General features: G+C 41.2%; 1 protein-coding gene across 3 annotated transcripts in view; it reads right to left on the bottom strand.

Annotated features, from left to right (window-relative positions):
• Positions 1 to 17447, bottom strand: part of LOC136766817 (Kv channel-interacting protein 4) — a 237829-nt gene that overhangs the window by 12100 nt on the left and 208282 nt on the right. For all 3 annotated transcript variants that reach the window (XM_066720641.1, XM_066720639.1, XM_066720640.1), the window contains one exon: positions 3590 to 3714. In XM_066720641.1, coding sequence (XP_066576738.1) covers positions 3590 to 3714 — 125 coding nt within the window. The remainder of the gene's footprint in view (positions 1 to 3589; positions 3715 to 17447) is intronic.

Raw genomic sequence — 17447 nt, 5'->3', positions numbered from 1 at the left:
CATTCAATGCAGCACAAGGAGATTATAATTCTGCCGAAAGTTTGTGCTATGTACCCACACTGTGTGTTATCCATTTCAGGTAAATTAATAACACTTTATTGGCTCTGAAAACATGACAGCAATCCAAAATAGCTGGGGGGGGGGGGCTTGGAAAAGAGGACAGCTGAGGAGGGGTGAAAATGGGACCTGTGGTTTTCAGCGCTGCCGTGCTGTAGAGGTTCTGCAGGCTGTCGAAGAGCTTCCCGTCATCAGTCAGAGATAATAAGCGTTCGGGTTTCATACTGATTACTCAAACCACATTCCCTTCAACCAAAATAAATTACTCTGTTGATCTGCAAGATATCGGGCGCCGCAGCTGCTGCCATTGGCTGAATGACAAGACATTCAATTATATTTCCCTGTAACGAGTCAAGCGTCTTTGAAGGCAAATGTGAAACGCATCACAGAAGAACGATGTCAATTCCTTAACCTTTTATTTCATTCCCTCAGACAGGTTGGCTGTGTAATGTGTCTGTTATCACAAACTAATATTACCACCAATAATAATAAAACTACAAGGGTTTGCCGGATTTTATAGAGAACACAGAATGAGGTTATCGCCTGGTCAATCGGATGCTAACGATGTTGTGTGTGAAACTGGGCAGGAAGGCAAGTTTATATCTAAAATCAATGCATAAATAAAACAAGGAGGGCATCACTTTTTCAACATGGGTTGTGCAAAATAACCGGGCGACTCTTGGGTACAGGCGACACCATCCTTAACACAACAATGAAAGGAAACAATTCACGAAAGACAGCAGGACGCTCATATACTCCAATCAAGTGACTCGAACCCGCCGGCCCGGTGTGAGAGACAATCAGGACCACGTTCCTCCACAACAGCAGTGTGAGAGTCATGGTACCAAAGTGGCCTGAATGATCCCAGATTGTCACTAGAAACTCTGTGATAATACATCACCGGGGGAAGTGGCCACGTCTGAAAAGCAAAGCGGCCACCAAGGTCAGTGCCTGGCCAGTCTGGAAGGCAGCAGAGAGGAAGGAAAACATTGGGCCAGGTCTCGGGGTCTCTTTCCATTGTTTGTAAGGTAAAAAGCTCAAGATTGGGAGAGATTAAACAGTTTGCAGTAATGAATGAGAAAAAGGAAGACAATGTACACCTTTGCAGGGCTAGTGCGAGTGCGAAGACCGGACACAGCAGGGAAGAAATCACTTCCCTTGAGCCACTGGTTACAAACAAATAAAAAAAAAAAAAAAAAAAAAAAAAATTGAGCCTCTGCAGTGGGGCCTGAGCAAGACCACAGGGTCTCCTGTTCTTCAGCTGAGCTCTGAATGACACGAACGCACCGATTATGTGCTCAATTAGTAAAAGGGTCCCAGGCTCATAATTTCAACTCCCACCATCGCCATTCACTCTTACTGAGTTTCCAGAGAGAGAGAAATTAACACAAAAACAAATGCATAACCAACGGCTAGACCAAATCGTTCAGCTACACCACCCTGGCTTTATAAACTGCAGCAGAATCTGCACAGGCTTCAGATGTGCTCGGTTACAGTCGCACAGAGGAGGTTGATGAAATCTGACCTTCGCATTGGTTATATGTCTTCAATCTGCTCGAGTCTTAACCCAACACTGCGGTGCGACTGGAGAGCAGACAGCTCTGATAAGCAGACAGATGGTTAGATATTTAACCGGTTTATATGAGAAATGTTTGCAAGAAGCACATTAAGGTTTCATCATGGCTGTTTGCGGCCATTGAAATAACAGAGGCTGATACAGAGCAGACTGAACTGCCTACACATCTGTGGAAGGAGGGGGGCGATACAATCAAACATGGAGACACGGATATGGACAGTTAATTAAGTTAATGACTGAGCAGCTGATTCCTCAGACACAGAGACGCCTTTCAAAGCCCAGAGAGAACAGGTTGCTCAGAATTCGCTTTAAAATGGTCCTCTTTTCTCACTTTAAGCAAATGTGTCTGCTTTAATTGCGATCGCTGTCCCTATAATTGCCTGAAGGAAGAGTCCATTAGTCCAACAGAAGCCCTTTCTGGTCAATGCAAAACTATATTCTGGAAATACGGCACCAGCAAAACGAAACAAACATGAAACAAAACCGACACTCGCTGCGAGTCTGGGCTGTTCCGTACTCCATTCGGTCTCCCTCCGCGTTGTTTCTCTCTCTCCACAAGACAAGGTTTTTCGGGGGTCTCAGACACATTAGGGGGGGGCTCAGCGATCTCTACATGCACTCTGCTCTTTGGATTATGGAGTCAAGAGTCTTTTCTAAGCTCTCAAACTTATTTAGAAGGTATACTTGCTTTCACCAGGGATTTTCAGAAGTAAGGAAGGCCAGCTTTGATTGATAACGTTCCTGGGGAATAGCGTATAAGTTTTATATCACGTTATTCAGGTTGTTCAGAAAACTGGCACAACTTCAAAAAGGTGCGCTCAGCAAAACAGCTCAGCAAAAACCAGCTCAGTTCATTAGAAGACCTTAGTCTGGAAGAGGTACCTGCTTCTATTTTGGTAAGAACACAGGAAACTGTAGCATGAGACGGATACCCTAAAAGTTCAGAGAATTAATACATTGTTGTCCTGGCCTTTAGATTTCCCTCCATCACATTAATCTCTCCGTTTTTAAATAAAGCAAGCAAAGGGAAAGTAGATAAAGCGGGATATTGTGATCAGCTGTCCCAAATTGAACCTGATGTGTAGCATCAAAGAGGTTGAAAAGAAAAAATCAATAGGAAGGCCATGGGGAACCTGCAAAGACAGCCTCAGCAGTTAATTAGAACAGAATGATGTTTAATTCTACACGACTCTCTCTTTAATAACGACATCCATCTTCATTATAGACTTAAGAGTTGAGTCATGAGGTGATAGACGTTTAGTAGGGTTATTTCAGGCCACTTCCCAATGATAATCGGGAAGTAAGACTTAAAAAACAGAAAACTATCCGTCAGAAGCTCAGCTGGGAGGCCGGGTATGACGCGCCTGGGAAATTGTTTGTTAATACGCAGTCACTGTAACGCTCCACGGGTTAGAAGAGAACCCATACATTCTGTGTCCAGCGATTGTGTCCTCATATTGTTTCCCCTGGCAAGTTTAGATTGTGCTGCCCGGACGCAGAAACCCAGTAACGAAGTGTAATCTCCCAACGACAGGCGGGGCAGTTTTAATTGATGCAGACTGGACGGAGGTTTGTGCGATGTGGCCGCGCAAGGGCCAGTTGATAGCCGTTAGATACACCATCATTGCAAAATCAATGGCTAACGATGCGCGCCGGTGACGGGAGCCGCCAGACAGGCTGTGTGAACTTGCGGTGGCTTTGTGTGCTGAACGGGCAGGGAGAAGGGAACAGAGGATCTCGCTTTAAACTGTTTCTGCTCGGTGGCCCAGTGGATAAATAAACGCACACATCATCTGAAATCACAGATCTTGCAAGTCATAATTAGGTCTTTGCCCCCTCCCGTAGTTCCTGTGTGCCGGATAAACTGGATAAGACTACTTGGAACTGTGACGAACACTCATCTGCAAACGAAACAAGGCATCTCAACCCCCACCCTGTGACTGAAGGCGCACTCACGTTCTTAAATCCCCGGTAGAGAATCTGCAGCTCCTTCTTTGTGAATTTGGTCTGTGCCTCCAGCTGCTCCAGCCCCTCGGGACGATGGCGGACGGTGGCCAGTTCCAGCTCATCTTCGACGCTGTCTGTGAAACAAAGTGGGGCGGCGTGAGAAGAGTAACAGCGGTACCGAACACAGCCCAGAAACACAACCAGTACAAAGGGCCACCTTCAAGGTATGGGCATCAAAGGATGTTTCTCGGTCTGCCCTGAAGCTTCTCAGATCTCTCGCGTTTCAGAGAGTTTCAGAAGCAAAAAAGGGAGAAAACTAGAAAGGCTGAGGTGAAGAACTTGGATGTTAAGCGATTGATAAAGGGGGTGAATCCTGCTGGGAAATGAGCTTTAAACTGGTTTAACTGGAAGAGCACAGAACGAACACGAGGATGTTAAAGTAACAGCAGACACAATAACAAATACACTTATTTCCTGACACTTCTTGTGGATTAAACACATTGCACATTAAGGATCGTTGAAAACCTTTTTCAGCTGTCTGAACCCATCATCTCTCCATCACACGCTGGGTTTATTTTGATGTGTGAAGCTGATTTATATCTTCTGATTTATGTACGACTTTCCAGATAATTCTTAGGATCTGGTTGTAGCATTGGGATGGTCATTTATTTTGAACTTCCACAAAAGTGTATTAGAAGTTCTCGCCCGGGGACAAACTGCGCTTCACTCGCTCACTGACACGCTCACTACACACCTGTTTTAGGCAGAACACAAACAGGCCTGGCAGAGATCTGGGGAGAACATTATATTCTTGTCACAATGTTCTTTTCTGCATGAGATATATTGATGCAAAATATATATATTTACACACACACACACATACTAATATATTAATTCCAAAACGCAGATCAGTACGTTTTCTCTTACGGGTTTTAAAATAGGTCACCTTCCCCCTGTCTCAGGAGGTTAGTATTTGTTTCCAGCAACTTGTTTGGGTTTGCGTTTCCTTCCCCATCTCTTTGTGGTGGTTCTGTTCTCTTTCCACAAACCTAACCAGCAAAAGAAACAGTATTCACCTTCCTTCTGCAGGACAGCAGTGGAAAGAGAGAGCAGTGAAAGACAGGCTTGTGCTCCCTGTCTGCTGTAACATCTAACCCCGCTTTAAACACGCAGATTACCCCGCGCAGACTTATTGACGGGGTTTGTAAAGATGGTAACCTCTTCCTCTTGGGCAGGTAATCTGCAATGTCTCTGCTGCCCCCGAGTTCACTTCGCTCCCAGGCGTTCCCCGACTCTTTGCCTTTGATCACCAGCTAATTCACGGATTTCAAATGCTTCAGTCAGTGGGCGATTCGCTTTTGAATGCGTGTTTTTACAAACTGAGCCCTTGGACTGGATACCTAAAGGCATTAGTTAACAACGGCACAGATATGTCAGCAGGGTCGTCCTTCAGTTAAGAGTTCACAGGATTGAACTTTGGCATGAATGTAAAAGAAAACAAATTATTCTTTAGCTAGTTTATACATGTAACATTTTCACTGTGTTGAAGACCCACTTCACATCCTACTTCGCATCTGTTTTGTGTTCCAGCTTGGGTGTTATTGCTTTTAGCTGGCTTTGAGCCTAATACAATTCTCTGGCAAACAAGCACATCTGAAAATACATTTTAAATGAGAATATTAGGAAATGAAGTGCTGAAGTGGAGCACTGGAGCTCAGGTTTAAAAGCCCATCGTCACCGTAATAGGCTACAGACCACGGTGAGATGCGACTGCGCTTCTCATGCTAGAAACCAGCCGAAATAATTAGCATGAGAAAGGCCCAGGGATCGGACAGAAGCTGGATTTCAAGCACGGCTCCGAAGTGTAATCTAATTATTATTTAATGCACTAAAAGGAAGAAGCCGTTTCAAAACGAACTGCAATCCAAGCTCGCGTTATTAGCCTTTGGACTAAAATGATGATTCAACACGAGCACAATTTCACCGCTCTGGTTCCTGCACTGATGTTGTCCTGTCAACTTAATCTAAACGACGCGGATGTCTCGGAGATTTGGTTGCAGGAAAAGACGCATGAATACATATTTTCATTCGTTTCCATCCATCCATACTGTCACCTCCAAACTCACTGGCACCCTTAATAAAGACGAGCAATAAAGGCTGCATAATGTGTATTTATATAAGGTTCAAAGGAAAATGAGACTAAAGTGTGCTGAGATGCATCTAACCATGAAAATGTGTTCTGCATAATATAAACCGAATGACTGACTGATGTATGGATTGTCTTTCCTTTTTGATCTGGCAGTGGCAGGCTAGCATACTTTGAACAGACCAGTCAATCACTCTAAATTGCTCATGGAAATCATTGATCAATTAAGCAATTCACTTGTTCAATTAAAGGAATTCTAGTTATCGGGGGCTGAAAAGGGTAGTTCATTTTCTTTATAGGCAATTCCACGATAAAGTGAGCCTGGCCATGAAAAAATATCCAAATAATATCTCTCAGTTTTTACTAAAAGCAGTATATTTGTGCATGCTGTATTATTTTGGTTCACTTTGTGCTTTTTGTTTACATTACAGCCTTTTAAAATAACATTAGAAAAACAAAACACATTTACAGAAGTCTAATTTTCATACATTTTTGGGTTTCAATTGCGGGATAACTTATGTAAAGTTTTGTAAATATGCCCAATTTGAACTCGATGGGTATGTAATAGAAAGATGATCATACTAAACTGTGCTGCTAAAAGGAAACAATGTTACAGCAGTTTAAAATAATGGTGTTTATAAATAATGCAAATGTCACATCCATAACATTTTCTTGGTAAAGGTTTTCAAAAATTTGTATAGTACAATTTTTTTCTGGGCAAAGATAACTTTATTAAACTTATGTTATGAGATCAAAGTTTACCGCTTATTAATAAAAATTGCCCGAATTAGCATTATGGATGTGACGGGCGTTATGGATGTGACAATAATGTCCTAAAGTAATTCTAAGCTTGATGAGATGAGATTGCAAATAATGTCTCACAATGTACATTTTCATGCTTTCATGATATACTATATCACACTGATATAAGCACATTAATTCTGTGGTAAAAGGTAGCTTTTTTCAACATCTGCTTTCATTCAAAGATCTGGAGATTGTTATTCATGCGTTTATTTAATCTAGACTGGACTATTGTAATTCTTTATATTTGGGGATATCAAATACTCTATTATCACGTTTACAGCTAGTGCAAAATGCAGCGGCTAGACTTCTGACAGGCACCAGGAAGTACACAAGTATTTATCCAATTTTAGCTTCTTTGCATTGGCTTCCAGTTAAATACAGAGTTCAATTTAAGGTACTTTTAATGGTTTTAAGGGTTTACATGGACTGGCACCAGATTATATTTTATATCTTTTACATCAACATCAAACCGCTAGACTTTTAAGATCTTCACAGAGTATGCTTTAAAGTGTCCCTAAATCCTGTTTGAAACCAAAGGGGATCGTGCCTTTTCTGTTGCAGCCACTCGACTTTGGAATAGTCTGCGATTCATATTAGATCATGTGACAGTATTGAGTCTTTTATGTCACAGCTGAAGACTCTTTTTTTTATTCTGTTGCCTATAATTATTCTTAGATTTTCTGTTATGTCTTGTTTTATATTGTGACTATTTTAAATTGTGTTAGTGTAAAGCACTTTGGTCAACATGTGTTGTTTTTAAATGTGCTATACAAATAAATGTGATTGATTGATTGATGTATTATATCACACCAGAAAATCCTGCCAGTTCCTTTTAATAGGGGGGTTAAGGCATAATTTGAAATGTTGTTGAATATTTGCTTTAAGATCACCCAAACACGTTCCTTAAAACTTAAAATACACGCGATCTTAAAGGGGAACTCCACCGAAAATCCATAATTTCTCAGTTTATTCTATACGTAGAAACATTATGTGGATTGAGTTGATCATGTCCAGCTCATTCTGTGTACCAGAATTCAGAGATCGAGAAATCATCAGTGACGTCACGCGGGTGCCGACTCTGGAGCTGCTTTGCTGGAAGTCAATGGAAAAATTCAGAAAAGTCACAAAAATCTTTAAAAACAACATTTTATGCACATTCGATGTCCCATCACCCTATTTTTCTAAAAGAACCATCAGTTTGTAGTCATAAAACGTTCATTTAATTACACAGAACCGTCGCTATTATTTTACGTGATTATTTTATTCGAGGGACTGCCATGTGGCTACAGTGGAGCACTCCGCTCACTCGAATACAATAGGGTGATGGGGCCATCGAACATGCAGAACATGTACATTTTTCATGATTTTCTGAATTTTCCCATTGAGTAACAGAAAAGCAGCTCCAGAGTCCTTACGATTCAGAATGTTTTTTGTTTTTAATTTGAAAAAACATCAACAATACCTTTATCTCTTACTGACACTGACAGGTTCTGAGGTAATTAATGAGCTTTATTAAAGTGTTTTTTAATAAAGATTTCAATACATTTTAACAATACAGTTCAGACAGCATCACATCCATAACGCTGCACTTAAATATAAAAAATCTGAGGTATTACTTAATATGATTTTGGGAAGCTGCCAAGTTGTCCTTATTAAATGGCATTAAATGTTTCTATTGTAAGTTCCACAAATCACAGATTTTTGATAACATGTAAGTGACCCCAACAATGCTTGTCCATTTCTCTCACATCCATAACACAACTTTCTTTGGGTGATAAAGAAGGAATAGTGAAACTTTGAACCTTGAGATTTGAACAAAAAACACACTATCAATCACATTTAGTCCATTATTTAAATGAGCCCTTAAAAAAGGCAACATCCATAATGCTGGAATTGCCCTTATACCAAATCTCTACATAGTCATTTCACAAATCACCTGCTTAATTGATCACATTGAAATGGTTCCAGGAGCTGTGGACAAACACTCAAAAGTTAATTGACAACGAGCTTGTCATCAATAAAGAGCTCATTTTGTGTACATTACAATGAAACACACAAAGAGAAAGCAGAGAGTAACATCATAAACAACCATTTTCACAATCAAGATTCAGGGTACCGACTCCTCTCACCTCAGTCTTAAATCAGAGCAGCAGAGGTCGTTAATTAACTTCGTCATTAACTGTGCGTCTGACTGGTGCCATCCAGCTGTAATTACCTCGTGCAGGTGAATGATGATTGATTTCACGGTGGGGCCCCTGTGATCCCTCCAACAGACTCGCTGTCACTGACGGGACTAAAGAGCCGGATCGTTACGCGGGTCCTCCGGGCACCAGGACCGACTCGGGCATCAGTCAGAGGCTATAATGTAGCCGGGGGCCGCACACTAATTTGCCAGGTAAAAGCACAGCTCAGAATGGATGTTTATTTATCCGATACTGCTGAGTCACCGCCGCCATCGGAGCAATCGACGCCTCCAGTTATGAGCCGAAATGTTTTTTTCCCCACTCTTTTTTTTATATCCGTGTTTAAATAATGCCCCGGGGGAAATCCTGAGGCACTGTGAACAGGTTTATGCAGCTGTCTGTAAATGTCTGAGGCACTATTTTACTTTAAAATAGTTATTATTGTAAATCCACTATCTGTACAGATTAACTACAACACATCATATAAATTATGTATTTCAAAACACAGAGGGTTTCCAGGTTCCGTGATTTAACTTTCAAAATGGCTGTGTTCCCCGTTTAATATGTTTTAATTGCCACTCAAAGACATGATGGAAATTGAGATATTGAACTGAATTTCACCCCTTGGATATTTTTCAAGTGACATCACAAATTGTCAGCTTTATCTCTTCATTTATCAAGTATCTGAAGATGCTTTTTATTTATATAGCGGTCAGATTTTGTGCCCTGCTTAAAATTTTAATCATTCCCATGGTAAGACTAATACATCTACCTGCGGGTAAATATACTCCTGCTTTAGTGGCTGTGAAAACGGAAACTCTGAGCCTCAACCCCTACTTTTGTCCCTTCTTTCTCTGCTCGGTTTTAACTCAGTACAGCAGAATCACAATAATTCAGTCAGTTCTGTAGAGGACTGGTCGAGAAGATCAATAGATTTTATTTGTAAGCATTTCATACTGAACTGAACTTTTAATCTGGGAGAATATAGTGTTAACTGAAGTGAAGCTGCCCATTTTCTCGCTTGGAAAAAACTATTTCTTTCTCCAACAGGAAAGTTCAACAGAAAGAATCTTTTGTTGTCGTAGAGGCTTTAGGTCAAATCCGGCTGGAGCACACCAGAGACCAGTCTTTAAAGTTCTGCCTACCTGTGGGTTGTGGAGAGCGATCATAATTTAGCCCAGTGGGGCGAGCACAGCAACTGATCTGATGGTTTGAGTCATACGATTGAGCTCGACTGCTCTAGTAAAAAAACAAATGCATGCTAGAGAAAAGAAAATAACTTGCTTTGGTCATCGGACGATGCCTTTTTGGCAGCCGAGCACGAAAAGAGCTTCATAAGCCGCTCTTTAATGCTGCGTGTGGAGCTGCCCTGGGAGAAGATGAAACCTAGAAGATACATGGGGAGTCTGGGTTAATGCCACTGTCGCAGAAGCAAGTGCAACGCATGCGGGGCAACACGGCGGAGCTGCGGAGTCACTCGGGAGACGGGACTAGCAGCAGGCAAACGCATTCAAAGGGGTTCAGGCATTAAAATTCAGCACAACAACCACCAGGGGGTTAAAACACAACACGCTCACACTCCAGTTCACTGGCAGGAGTGTCACACATTCATTTTTCAAACCATTGAGCTCTTGCACCAAAACAACGAGTGGATTTTAGTCTGGTAGCTCGTTGTGTTAATTTTGTCTTCATAATATCGCTCAATAATATTGTACGAGGTTCACACCAGGTTTTTCCATGCCACTCTGCAGTATTTCTGGGTGACTAACTGCAGTACAGAATTACTTCACATGCTCAATTGCTCAATTAATCAAATCTATTTACTTAAAAGGAAACACAGGCACTCGCATCATTAATTAAAAGTATTTGTTCTCAGTTGTAATTCATTCATGTTGTCTTCATCAGAAGGCAGTTAATTTTCTTCGAACCTGATAAGTTTGCACACAAAGGACCAGAGACATTTACAAAGGTTGAAGGTAATCATTTTCTGCTTGGACAAAAATCACTCCGTGGGTGCTAGATTGTAGTACGACTGAGAGAAACCATCTCCCGCTTTAATGCCAATGCAACGCAACACAATCTGTCTACACAATTAGTACCCGGTATGAAAACGAATGAAGCTAAAGACACACTAATATGTAGCAATGACAAGCGATGCCTGACATGGAGGAAAAAGAAAAGAAAGTGGGTGCTTAACTTTTATCTTGGTTTTTAAAGTGATTGATGTTTATTGAATTTAGTTTAAAGGATGTAACTAAAAAATACATAAACTAGTGTGCTCTGCCAGCGATTCATCACCCCCAGGAGTAATTACAAGAATTCCTCTCTGTTCATCCGGTGGGGGATGCAAGCCACCCTATAATCACTTATAATTCAGCACAATATTAATTACCTTTAAGTTTAATAAGTAAACTGAGTCGGCATAACAAGGACTTCACCTCACTTTTGTTTTGTAATGTCTCAGCATAAGAGAGCTATATCCCACTTGTAACACCAACACACTATTCTGTAAGAGAACTGAGTCAAGAGCCAAACCTCTGAGCTGTCACGTCTCTCTCGTTAAGTTATTTAAAGTCGCGAGGAGCGGCAGAGGCCCGGGGAAAAGCAACAAGTGGCCACGCTAGGATATGATGAGTCATGATTTCCACTGTGGCCACATTGTGCATTTCACTCCCATAAGTGCGTCTGAGAGAACACTGTGCAGAATCGCTGAAGGATATATCACTCATTAGCAAGGACGTGTTTAATATACCACAGAGGAAACCTGACTTTTGCATGAATTGGATATTGCAGAGAGAGAAATAAGGTACTTAATTTGTCACAATTGAAACTACTCATGTCAATTACATAGGGGTGGGTGAGTGGGTGTTAAACAACGCATTTCAGAGTCACATTTTCAGTTTCCACAATGCACCGCAAAGACGTTCATGTCATTTAACACGGCTCAAAAGCAAGAGAACAAATACCGTATTCTCTAGAGTAAAACCATCTTGAAAGCATAAACATGGCGTTACGAAGGCAATCATCCATTAAAGCCTCTGCTGTCCGAGCCGGTGATTCGATTCCAGCACGATCCCGGCGTCCAAACCAAACTGCAGAATAAACCGCGAGGAACAGAACCGGTGAGACAGCGACTCTCTCGGAGCCCAGAGAGAACTCGGACAACACGCGTGTGCGCAGCGGGAAACCCAGGCGATTGAAATTCAAGGATGCTAAGTTGATTTATCAGGTGAGGCACACACCGTCCCCACTTGTACAGCTTTCTGAAGATAAAGCGGGACTGCAATTACACTCATGAGGCAGCTTGCCTGCCGTGTGTTTCAAAGGGCAGTCAGATATCAGTTCGGCGATAGAAAGATAACGGTAGCCCAGGGATCAGAGGGAAGAGGAGCTGAATTCCGTGCTCTCGTTCAGTTGCTCTCGTTAAATATATACATTTAATTTTTTCCCCTCCAAGCTCGTTTGGCCTGTAGTGTACAGTAAGTAATGAAACATCCACAGAGCTCACAGTCTCCTCCACTAAGGCTGACATGCCACCCTTACATCCTTAGTCTGACCTCCGTATCCTTGAAGACATCAGTGGGACTGAGATCTGAGGACCGGGGTGTCCAGGGGTGGTGCTGGAGTTCTGAGTGGTTTTCTTCAGACCCGTCACACGAAGTGAGCTGGAGATAGTGATCAGTGCGGAGGCAGAAGTTCAGGCACTGCTCTGTCCACAGCTCTGCTAATGAGGACATGCAGGAGTCCGTATCACTTGGCCCAGACTGAGAACAGCACCATTGTATTGTTCTGCCACATTTTTCTTGGGTGATGCCCGTTCTAGCCGGCTAATTGAATGATTGTTCCTCCAATCACATTTGACATCGGAGGCGATCTCTGAATGATCGATCAGTCCATCACAGTCCAGTGTTGGACACCTCAGCCACAACAGCACAAGATATAGCCTACTGTAAAAACTGTTTTGTTGTCTGGTGTCAAAGCAATGATATATGAATTATATATATCTCACCACCATCATGAGCTGCAATTAAGTACTTTTTGCCTCTAGAACATGCTGATCGATTCAAATACAGATCACTATGACTGAAGAAACTCATTTAATATCACGAGGCTTATTTAAGTGGTGATTTACAAGATGTGATAATAAACATAAATAGCTAGTTTCATATGAAGCTAAAGAGACGAGCACATAGTGCATTACAGCTGTTCGAGTCTGAAGTCAGTACGGCACAAAGATGTTGCCATGGGTTTCTCACTTTTGAATTGCCATCCTCCCACAAGAACACACTAAGAAGTGGCTAAGGAATTATATAGTCTACCTAATTTAACATGTTAATCCGCGAAATCCGTTTACCTTTGAACAGCCTCTTTGTAAATATATTGACAATAACACAAAAAGCTCTGTACAGTAATTACTGGGACGTGCTACAGTGCTCAGGAACTGGCGTAAGAGAACTACACAAAGAAAGTGGGCACTGACCTCTCACTATCCCCAATTCCTCGATCTGTGTGTGACAACGGTTGCAAATGCTGAATATCAGGGGCTCCCACTCCTAGGCCAACCGTTCCAACAGAGCTCTCAATTACTTAATTGAACCTTAACTGAATTAGCAATCTGTTTAGAGTTGACTTTTTAAATTGTGTTTTAAAAGAGTTGTTTCTTTAATAAAGTTCTTTATACAATTCTATACTTAACTTAAACCCCCTACTGTTTAAAATAAAGGCTCTGATTTAGGAAACTGCGAGTTCAATTAAGGTTCAATTAAGTAATTGAGAGCTCGGTTGGAACGGAAACCAGCAGGGTAGGGGCTCCTCCAGGACCAGGGCTGAGAAACACTGCTGTATATATGATATGACAAAAGATCGATATGAACTATATAGCAAGAACATGTTTACTAGTAAATTACCAGGGAGTTGTGGGAGTGTGAAGTAAAGCACTTAAAATATCCTGTGAAGTCTGGGATACTATTATTATCCGAATTACAACCTTTAATACGGTATCGAGCCCAGTTCTGGTGCCAGTTCTCTCCGACAGTGAATCAAGGGCAACCCAGATGTGACATCACACTCGGTGGCGGCGCCTCTGTCTCACACAAACGCAATTAAAACAGAAATCCTGACAGCCCCTCCGCAACCCAACACGATAAGTCTTAAAAAGGTCAGCTGTTCTTAAGAGCTGTGTGGTAAAATGTGCAACACTTTCCTCTCATTTGTTCTCTCTCTCTCTTTCAGTTTTTATTGAGTGTTAATTAGATTAATAAGTGTCCCTTTCATGCAAAAGTTAATACTGATCATGTTCGATGAGTCAAGAACATGTCCATATGGATACAAAAACAAACATATCCTTAAAGCATATTTCATAATGAAAACAACATTTATTGAAATGCACTTTAAAAATGTAAAGAAATCGATTTTAAAATATGTGAAGGCACAAGTTAACATCTAGGTTATAGATTTTTAAATGTTATCATATACATTCATATATTTAAACACGTTTTTCCAAATATTTGTGCAGAAATGTTTTAGTATTGCAATATATTGATAAATTCCTCAGGACCCTCTTCTCTCCTCCTCTTCAGGAGGCCGCTCTCCATACGCATCCAGCAAATGAATGATGCACGACAACAGAAATCATTGCCATCCCTTTGGCTGCTGCAGACTTTCTTTACAAATCCATACAGACTCTTCAGAGATTGAACTCTATTCAGGATCACCACCTCTCAATCAGAGAGACACCGACTGCATTCAAGCTCTCCAAACCACCGAGGAAAAAGAAAAACTCAAACAGTAGACGCACAATGCACTCCGATACTGAATCACGCCAATTAATATTAAAACTATGAGAACCACCTTGCAAACTCTGTCAGAGAGGTCTGGGCTTGATGAGCACTGATGAAAACAGCGGACGTGTGTGAAGGATATCGAAATCAACGTCTTGTATGGCACCTCATAGAGATGTAGCTGAAAGAATACATTTTTCAGTGATTCATTAGGTCTATAAACAGGGCTATGTATTGTTAATTTAACTACTTAAACATAGATGTTAAAGACCCATAGAAGAACACTGGTGGGAATATTTCTATATTATTATCCTTTTTGAAGTTGACTGTAAATGCCCTGTAATTAGACTAATTAGTCTTTGTGATTCAAGTTTTAAAACCTTTTATAATTTGCAGTAAACATGAACAGAATTCTTTCCCGGCTAATCGAACTGGGCTTTAAGAGGGAATAAAGCGATCTTGGTTAAAAGGTTTCTCTCTCAGACTACTTGTACAATCAACTGCAATAATAATGTCTTGAATACTTATTAGCCCTTACAGCAATAGGTGCAATAACTCTGACCTGAACCATCTGAACCATTCCTTATAATTTACACAATCCGCTAATTGATCTGGAATGTCACAGTCATTAACTCTCTCTCTCTCTCTCTCTCTCTCTCTCTCTCTCTCTCTCTCTACATTATAGCCGGAGTGATGTCACAGAAATCAGTTACCTGTGACTCTAATTATCCCTCTTATACATCGATAGACAGCAGATATCCGAGGCATTGATAATTAACTTCACTAAATCTCACTGAAACTGAACGGTCTCCAAGAAGACTTCTGATATGACCACAAGGAACGAGGGGGTGCATAATATCACCAGTACTCTCGTATATTAATACACGTCTAATTATATTGGAAATTAAGTTCAATATTTAATATGTAAGTTGGCTACATGTACAAACTTCTATCCCCTCTTTCCGCTCCCCTCCCCCGCCCTGCGTCTCTTCAAACACCTCTCAGACAGCGAGCGAGCGAGCGCTGCAATATATTCTTAATTAGTCTGAAAACACTCAGTTTTGTACCTGCCAATTTCAGGGATTGTGTTTTCTTTGTTCTTGTTGTCGTTGCAAGCAGATTGGGTTGGTCTTAATCTAATCGGCTTTGATATGCAATCTTCAAATGCAGAATGGTAATAACGGCGCTTATATAAGACATCAACTTCACTGCAGGAAATGAGCTAAAGGCCCTTAAGGGGAAAAACAAAAGAAAATGTTAAAACTATGCAAAAGAACATAAGGACATGAGAAAGTGTCCAATCGAGCTCGTTTCGTTCATTCCAGTTTGTGACGCCTCTCTGTGTGAAGAAGTGTCTCCTGTTTTCTGTCTTGAATGCCTTGAAGCCCAATTTCCATTTGTGTCCCCGGGTGCGTGTGTCCCTGCTGATCTGGAAAAGCTCCTCTGGTTTGATGTGGTCGATGCCTTTCATGATTTTGAAGACTTGAATCAAGTCCCCACGCAGTCTCCTCTGTTCCAGGGTGAGAAGGTTCAGGTCCTCAGTCTCTCAGTAGGACGTTCCCTTCAGACCTGGAATAAGTCTGGTTGCTCTCCTCTGAACTGCCTCTAGAGCAGCGATATCTTTCTTGAAGTGTGGAGCCCAGAACTGTCCACAGTATCCAGATGAGCTCTAACTAGTGCATTGTACAGTCTGAACATCACTGCCCTTGTTCTCAACTCTGCACTTTTGACAATATACCCTAACACTCTGTCATGCTATGTCATTATGCAGATTCAGTCATGTTTCTGTCTCCTACATTGCTTTCTCTACAGCACAGATTAAACAAAGCTATGATTGTTTCAGTAAATCATAAGCACAGGCGCATCCCACAGGTGCGAAGATAAAACGGCAGTGCACACTTGTCCCACAATGACGTGAGGGTCTGAAATGAAAGTGCCGTTTCCATGACTCACTCACTCTTTCGTCACAGCTCCCGTGGACCTCCCGAGACATTGATAGGTCGGGAAGAAATCAAAGCTGCACTGAAACTGTAATAGTGTCAGAGGAATGTTTGTGTGGATCCTTCCTAATGGTTTTGGGGACCCACTGAGATTCAGAGTGACAGAGACACTGCAGAGTAAAATAAAAAAAAGTGCCGTCACTTGTTTCAGGTGCTTTATAGAGTTTACAGTCCTGTACAATACCTACATACACAATTAGGAGGAAAAATAGACATGCCTCTTGAATTTCTTTCAGGTGTGTGTAATTCTATGCAACAATTAAGATCACATATCTACATTTTCATTATTAGCATAAGCCTGACTGACAATTAAATGAATTCGATCAGTTCAAATAGATACATCATTGTATACTGAAGAAAACCAGACGAGTGCCTTTGAATTCTGTAACACAAGCCCGACTCGGCGGACTCGCACAGCTTTAGTTGTCCAGATTAATAGGCACAACTGTGAAAAAGACATATCTGGGAAAATTCCTCATGGTCAACGCAGAAGAATTTTCCTTTTTATCTTCTGCTCATCTGCAAGGGGATGTTATATTACAAAAAATAATCTGCATGAATTATGCCGGATGGTTGACTTCTGTAAACTACAGATCTGCAAAACTCCAGAGGCTTTTAAACATCAACATAACTCAGATTATTATTTTGTGTGCCTTCAGCATATTTCTGTAACTGTATTTCACGAATCCTCTCACAGGCAGCACCTGCTGTGCATCTCGGAAAGTGAGATACAGTCGACCACTGTTTTCCAGTGCAGTGAAACAGCCGCCAAGCAAATCCCATTACATTCATGATCTCTGTTTATTAATTCATCAATAGAATGGTGCAAAGTAACTGAAACGAGGAGTCTTTTCAGAAATGCACACATAGGCTGTATACATATAAAGTTATATAAATAAATATATTTGAAGGAAAAAAACACACTATTAAAAGAAAATCTACCAAATTTGCCTG

Source organism: Amia ocellicauda, chromosome 13 (genome assembly GCF_036373705.1).
Source record: "Amia ocellicauda isolate fAmiCal2 chromosome 13, fAmiCal2.hap1, whole genome shotgun sequence".
In the NCBI taxonomy this organism is placed as follows: Eukaryota; Metazoa; Chordata; class Actinopteri; order Amiiformes; family Amiidae; genus Amia; species Amia ocellicauda.
Note: the sequence above shows the minus strand (reverse complement) of the source record. Positions and strands in the feature narration are given on the sequence as shown.